The following is a 7,826-nucleotide window of genomic DNA, read 5'->3' on the forward strand; positions in this document are numbered from 1 at the left end:
ACTAGTAACACATTTAGGCTAAGATAAATGTCACAAGATGTCACAAGATGTCACAAAATGTCACCTTACTGACTATGCTTGAAAACAGGCTCAATAACTGGCTGATGAGGTAGGAACCAAGGGATGAGGATTAGGCTCCTGAGACAAGATGGTGACTGCATGCTGTATAAGACAGGACTGAGGAGAAGAAGCAGGAAGTTCCCACAATACCTCTGGTGGCTCCCACAATACATTGCAAAAACGAGACTAAATGCAATTCTGAACTGGTCAGTAGATGGTGCTGTTGCCACACAATAATAAAGTAAATGAATTATAAGACAGGTAAAAAGAATGCAATGTCAACTAATAACATACAAACAACTGGACCTGTATCTAGGGACAGAACACTCCCCGCATGACGTCAACCGACGTCATTATTGTATTCGTTGGGTGTAAACAGTAGAACGAGTTCTCCTACTGGTCTGAGAAACAATTTGGTTTCTCCCTGTCTGCGTATTTTCAGTTCTACTTTACGTGTAATTCCGTCCTTACTTGGGAATGTCTTAGTCACAAGACCTAACGGCCACTCGTTTCTTCGTGACGGGCAGTCTTTCATTAGGACTACATCGCCGGGCTGGAGGTTAGGCTTGCTGGTTTGCCACTTTCTCCTTGGTTGCAGAGTGGGAATGTATTGCTTTTTCCACTTATCCCAGAACGAGTTTGAGAGACTCTGTACTTGTCTCCATCGATTTCTGTAAAGATCTTTGGAATTAAATTCTCCAGGAGGAGCACAAATTTGTTCAGTCTTTTGTGTAAGCAGTGTGGCAGGTGTAAGAACTGTTGGGTCATCAGGATCGCTAGAAATCGAAGTTAGCGGTCTAGCATTTATGATAGCCGATACTTCCGCCATGAAGGTAGTCAGGCTTTCATGAGTCAACTTTGAAGATCCTTCTTGTAAGAAGATTGAGTCAAGGATTCTCCGTGCGATGCCTATCATCCTCTCCCAAGCACCTCCCATGTGTGAAGAGTGTGGTGGGTTGAAGGTCCAAGTGCAGCCTCGCTCACTGAGGTATCTTTCTATGTTGTTGACATCTAAGTTGGAAGAGAGTTGTAGTTCTCTCGCTGCTCCGACGAAGTTTGTGCCTCGGTCAGAACGAATGTGTTTGACAGGTCCCCTGATGGCGATGAAACGTCGGAAAGCATTAATGAAACAGGGAGTATCCATCGATTCAATTACTTCAATATGGACAGCTCTGATGGACAGACAGGTGAACATAATCGCCCAACGTTTTCCATGCGCACGGCCTCCTCTGGTTTGACGGACAACAACAGGCCAAGGACCAAACACGTCTAAGCCAACATTAGTGAAGGGTGGATCCGTACTTAGTCGGTCATACGGGAGGTTTGCCATCTTCGGTGGTTGCGACATACCACGAAGTTTCCGACAGGTAACACATTTAAATATGAATCTGCATACACATCTTTTAGCTCCAACAATCCACAGTCCAGCCACTCTTAGAGCTCCTTCTGTGAACAGCCGACCTTGGTGCTTTGTCTGTTCATGGTGGTGTTGCACGAGCAGAGTGGCTATATGATGCTGTCCAGGAACTATCACAGGGTGTTTCTCTTTTAGGTCCACATTGGCTTCCCTAAGACGTCCACCTACTCTCAAGAGCCCATCTTCGTCAATCACTGGGTCAAGTTTCCTTAAAACACTTCCTTTGGGCACGGATCTTTGGCTGACTATACAGTCGATTTCCGTTGCATAGGTTTCACGCTGTACAGCTCGGATGATTACATTCCTTGATCGCTCTAGCTCAAGAGCTGTGTAGACACGTTTACAATGATGCCAGCCTCTACAGGTATTTTTATCTGCCGATGAGGTCGCTTTGTACGACCGAACAATATGAGTCAGACAAGTGATGGCATGGACAAGAGATATCCAAGTAGAAAACCTATTGAATCTGTGGGATTTCAGGTCGTGGTCCAAAGTCTCTGTATGTAGCGCAGACACCTGAGGACGTATCTCAACATCGGTATGCGGGTCTACTAGTTCAAACATGGCAGTTTCTGTTGTGTTGGGCATCGGCTTATACAAAAAGGTGGGGCCTGTAAACCAAATTGTATCCTTGAGATGGTCAGCAGCGACGGATCTAGTTGCTAGGTCCGCAGGGTTGAGATGTGTAGGTACATGTTTCCATTGTTCAGGAGAGGTAGATCTTCTGATCCTTAGAACTCTGTTGTTGACGTAGACATAGAAGCGTCTAGCTTCATTACAGATATATCCCAGTACTATCTTGCTATCTGTATAGAACTCTGAGTCTTTAATCTCTAGGTCCATTTCTACAACGATGAGTTCGGCCAACTCCACCGCTAACACAGCGGCACATAGTTCCAGGCGTGGTATGGTGTGTTCCTGGAGTGGCGTTAGTTTCGCTTTACTCATGACGAATCCTACATGACAATGTCCGCTGGTATCTATTGTCTTCAAGTAAGCTACAGCTGCAATTGCTTTGATTGAAGCATCGCAGAAAACACACAGTTTTTGAGTCTTAACCTTGGTAGTTGGTACAGAAACATATGGACGAGCTATGTGAAGATTGGATAAGGCTGTAAGGGAATTCTTCCAGGCCATCCATGTGGTTCTTTCCTTCATGGGAAGAGGAGTATCCCAGTTCGACCCTTCTCTGGTGAAGTCTCTTAACATAGCTTTACCTTCGATGAGTATAGGAGCTGCAAATCCTAGTGGGTCATATAAACTGCTTATGGCTGACAGTACTCCTCTGCGAGTAAAGGGTTTTTCTTCTCTGTTAACCTGGAAAGTGAAGGTATCAGCTTTTATATCCCAGAGTAGGCCAAGGCTCCGTTGCATCGGAGGCGAGTCAAAGCCTAGATCTAAGTCCTTCAAGTCTTCACAATGGTCTTGAGAAGGAAAGGCTTCCATCAATTTCTGGCTGTTAGAAGCGATCTTGTGTAGCCTCAGGTTAGACAGAGAGAACATCTCTTGGGTTCTTTTGAGGAGACTGATTGCAGTCTCATCTGAGGGCATTGATTTCAGACAGTCATCCACATAGAAGTCTTTCTCTACAAAGAGTCTGACATCCGCTCCATACTTTTCTTCTGCTTTCTGAGCTGCGCGTCTCAATCCATAGATGGCGACTGCAGGAGAAGGACTATTGCCGAAGATGTGAACTTTCATACGATACTCTGTAACATCTTTAGAGGGATCGTTGTCCTTGAACCATAGGAATCTCAAGAAATTTCTATGTTCTTTCTTAACTAGGAAGCAATGGAACATCTGTTGGATATCAGCTGTGAATGCAATGGAGTCTCTGCGAAAACGGAGAAGCACTCCTATGAGCTTGTTGTTTAGATCTGGGCCTGACAGCAAAACGTTGTTCAATGATACGCCTTCATACTTAGCGCTTGAGTCAAACACCACTCTGATCTGACCTGGCTTCTTCGGGTGATACACCCCAAACATGGGCAGGTACCAGCGTTCTTCCGATTCTTGAAGTAAATGTGCTAGTTCTGCATGACCATTCCGGAATATCTTTTCCATGAAGGTAAAGAAGTGATCTCTCATCTCAGGTTTGTTTCTCAGGTTGTGCCTGAGAGAGACAAATCGTTTGAAAACTTGCTCTCTATTATTGGGTAAGCGCTGTCTTTGAGGCTTAAAGGGTAGAGGTGCAACCCAGCTTCTTGCTTCGTCCTGCACCATACCGTGCTCCATTATATCTAGGAACAGTCTATCTTCGAATGACATCGCCATACGATTGTCCTCTTTAGTCTTGCGGAAGACTGTGGATCCTAGGTGGTCTTGATTGACATCCCAGATGAAGTCATCGTAGGCAGGACCTGCAAGAGCACCTAATGATGAAGTGCTTTGAGGCAGTTCCTTAATGAAAAGGTGATTTTCACATGGTTGTAGGAGAGATGGGCGTCCATTCTCAAGTGTACTGGTAAGCATGCTGTTGACAGTTGTTGGTCTGTGTACACCTCCCAAACATACTTCTCCTACAATGACCCATCCTAGGTCGAGCCTCTGGGCGTATGGAGCATTGTGAGATCCATTGATCTGCTGTCTAACTTTGTGGACCTGTAAGATATCCCTCCCGAGGAGTAGGACTATCTGAGCTTCGGGATCAAGGTTCGGGATCAGGTGTCTTATACGCTTCAGGTGAGGGTGATGCTCTGCTACTTCTGGCGTGGGTATCTCAGACCTGTTGTCAGGAATCTGGTTACATTCTAGGATAGTTGGTAAAGGCAGACGCACTTGACCATCACTGGATTCAATTATGTAGCCGCTTGCCCTCCTTCCGGCTGTTTCCACAGTACCAGCACAAGTTCTTAGAGAGTAGGGGGCACCGGGTCCTCTGATGTGGAAGCTATCAAAGAAGGCAGACTTCGCTAACGACTTGTTACTTTGATCGTCTAGAATTGCGTACACTTTGATGGCTTTGTCTCGGTTGTCTTCTGGGTAAACCCTCACTAGGGAGATTTTAGAGCAGGATCTGCCTCCTCTGAGGTCTCTGCAAACCTCTGTACATTTAGAAGTAACTGCCAAAGTGTCAGTATTCTCTTCTTTTCGCTCCCCGCTTTGCTCTTGGGTTTGGGGTGAAGCCGACGGTGGTGGCCCAGGGTGTAGAGCTGTGTTATGATCTGTGCTGTCACATTCTGCACACTTTGCACTAACCTCACAGTCCCTGGCGAAGTGCGAAGTTGAAGAGCAGCATTTAAAGCAGATGTTGTTCTCCTTGAGGAAGGTCTTGCGGTCTTCCAAGGACTTTGCTCTGAAGGTTCTGCACTTAAGTAGGGAATGAGGCTTCCTGTGTAAGGGACACTGACTGCTCGGGTCCTTGGGTTTGTCTCCTCTTTGATAAGAGCTGAACCTTTTATGGACTGAACCTGTGGAAGAAACGTTAGTTTTGTGGACCTCTATCATAGCTCTACGTGGTTTACTGACTGAAGGGGTGGCACATGACATCATGAAATCAAAGCTAGGATCATTCCTAATTTTTGCTTGTTCAGAGACAAAATCTACAAACACATTAAATGGAGGAAATGGTACATTATAAGTCTGTTTATACCGAGAACCATGCATGACCCACTTCTCCTGCAGGTTGTATGGGAGCTTCTGGACTATGGGATTCACCCCTCTAGCAGTGTCAAGGAATGCCAATCCTACCAGATCCCCTTCTGCCTTTGCTACACTCAGCTCCATTAGTAAGTCACTTAAATCTCTAAGCTTTGAATAGACTTTGTTTGCTATTTTGGGAAAGTCCTCAATTCTCTTGAATAAGGCATTTTCTATAACCTCTGCTGCGCCATACATCTCATCAAGTCTATCCCAGACCCTTTGTAGACCAACATCTGGATAATTTACATTGATGTCTCTAATCCTTTTAGCGTGTTCGGCAGACTCATTTCCCAGATAACTCACCAAGACATCCAGTTCCTGACTATATGACAGATTTAAGTCTCTCATGGTATTTTGGAAGGAAGCTCGCCAAGCTCTATAATTCTCAGCGCGGTCGGTGAACTTTACAAGTCCCTTGATGACAAGCTCATGTTGAGCAAGGAACCTTGCAATGTCCATAGTGGCTTGATTAGCGCTGGGACCGGCTGGTGTTGTGTTGTCAGAGTGAATGTGTGGTGCACGGCCATACCTGTTGGAAGTCTCTGGTTTAACCGGATCTGTGTAATAACGTTCTGAAGCGAAAGGCATCTTTCTTAGCAGGGGCCGATTTCTGATTCTCTGTTCTGGAGAGACTTCGATGTAGCTGGTTTCACTCTGATGAGTATTCTCTAGTTTGGTGCAAGGAGACTGATAGTCGACTTTCTGATGATCCGGATAAGCATGTTGGCTTGGCTCGTCAACAGACTGCTTTGTATTAAGCTGTGGAGCTGGGTTGTCATCTGGCTTGGAATGCTGATAGACGTATTGTGAAGTTCGCTGTTGTGGATCTTGGGATTCAAGTCCTGGATGGACGATGCTGCGATGACTCTTGGTTTCCTGAAGTTCCGTGGCTTCCAGAAATTCTGCTTCTGCGATGGCGGCTGCTGTTTCTTTATCTGCAGCGAGTTTTTCTAGAGTAACTTCAAGTTGCGCTTTCTCCATATCCAGAGAAGCTTTCTCCATCTTTAACTGCATCTCTTGTTCTGTGAAGCTGGATTTTGCCTTTGCAGCTTCTGCCTTTGCACGGGCAATGGCGGCGGCTTCTCTGATTGATGTCCTGCTAGAGCCACTTATCTGAGACCTTGTCTTGAGTGAAGATGCCCGACTACTAGACATGTTGCGACTGTTAGGAGACCGCTGCGACATCCGTATGCAGGCTCTGCGTGGATAATGGTGGGCTCCGTGTTGTGACTGTTAGGAGACTGCTGCGATATCCGTATGTAGGCCCTGCGTGGATAATGGCGGGCTCCGTATAGTCTAATCGTCTAAGCTTATTCTCAGCAGTCGTTTCACTATACTGTCCTCATACACGTTAGCACGGTGTGTAATCTGACATGTAGCTAAACCGATCCCGTATTCAAGAAGAGAAGAAATTGTACTGCTTTAACTTCCTCTTTTATTGATAGTAGAATGACAGGAAAGCGGTGAAACTACAGAATAAAACAGTAGCATTTAGAACATATCTATGGTACATGGCCTAAGACACAGAATATATCTGCAATGCATGCAGCACATGGCAATACGAATAATAGCAACTAGCTAAGAGAGACTAGTAACACATTTAGGCTAAGATAAATGTCACAAGATAGTGACCTTACCGACTATGCTTGAAAACAGGCTCAATAACTGGCTGATGAGGTAGGAACCAAGGGATGAGGATTAGGCTCCTGAGACAAGATGGTGACTGCATGCTGTATAAGACAGGACTGAGGAGAAGAAGCAGGAAGTTCCCACAATACCTCTGGTGGCTCCCACAAAACATTGCAAAAACGAGACTAAATGCAATTCTGAACTGGTCAGTAGATGGTGCTGTTGCCACACAATAATAAAGTAAATGAATTATAAGACAGGTAAAAAGAATGCAATGTCAACTAATAACATACAAACAACTGGACCTGTATCTAGGGACAGAACATATACTGTATATAAAATAGCAACTGTTGCAGTGTTTTTTTCTTTTAAAGGCAGTAGTTTTTTTTTACCTTAATACATTCTCTCTACCCCTTTCCTGCCAGGCCAATTTTAAGCTTTCAGCCCTGTCACATTTTAAATTACAATTGCACGGTCATGCAACACTACATCGATATAACATTTATATCATTTTTTTTCACACAAATATTGCTTTTTTTGGTAGTATGTAATCACAACTGGGTTTTTTATTCCTTACTAAATAGTCTGTAGGAAAGTTATAGAGTCCATCAACTATGGTATATACAGTATGTTTGAAAATCGATCAATCCTGATGTACCGAAGGCCTATTTAATTTCTTAAAGCCCAAAAATTACAGGACGGTACAAATATCCCCAAAATAACTCCTTTTTGGAAATTAGACAGTCCAAGGTATTTAGTAAGAGGCATGGCAACGTTTTTAAAGTTGCAATTTTTTGACAACATTTTTGAGAAAATTAAGACATTTATTATTTTTTGCAGTACAACGTCATCGTGATTGGACACAGCTATCACATGGTACAGATGCACTGTGATTGGCCATGTCTGTGAAATGTGACCACTGTGACCAATCACAGAGATAAACACAATAGTACACAATGAATAGCTGGTATACAATTGCTGTGGGATCTGCTGTGATTGGTCTGGTCTGGTACACTGATTTGTCATTCATTGTATCCGGTGGACACAACAGGTGACAGATCGCGCTGGAGCAAGGCCC

The 7,826-nt window shown here is 44.4% G+C and overlaps 1 protein-coding gene across 1 annotated transcript; it reads right to left on the bottom strand.

The window, feature by feature from the left end:
- Window positions 1-553: 553 nt before the first annotated feature.
- On the bottom strand, window positions 554-7,067 carry LOC120941081. The gene is made up of 3 exons (XM_040354336.1): window positions 6,757-7,067; window positions 852-6,588; window positions 554-787 (listed from the first exon to the last, which is right to left on the bottom strand). Exons 2-3 carry the CDS (start codon window positions 6,302-6,304, stop codon window positions 601-603), a joined length of 5,640 nt encoding a protein of 1,879 aa, XP_040210270.1. The 5' UTR covers window positions 6,305-6,588; window positions 6,757-7,067; the 3' UTR covers window positions 554-600.
- Between the last annotated feature and the right edge of the window lie 759 nt (window positions 7,068-7,826).

This window comes from Rana temporaria, chromosome 5 (genome assembly GCF_905171775.1).
Source record: "Rana temporaria chromosome 5, aRanTem1.1, whole genome shotgun sequence".
NCBI lineage: Eukaryota > Metazoa > Chordata > Amphibia > Anura > Ranidae > Rana > Rana temporaria.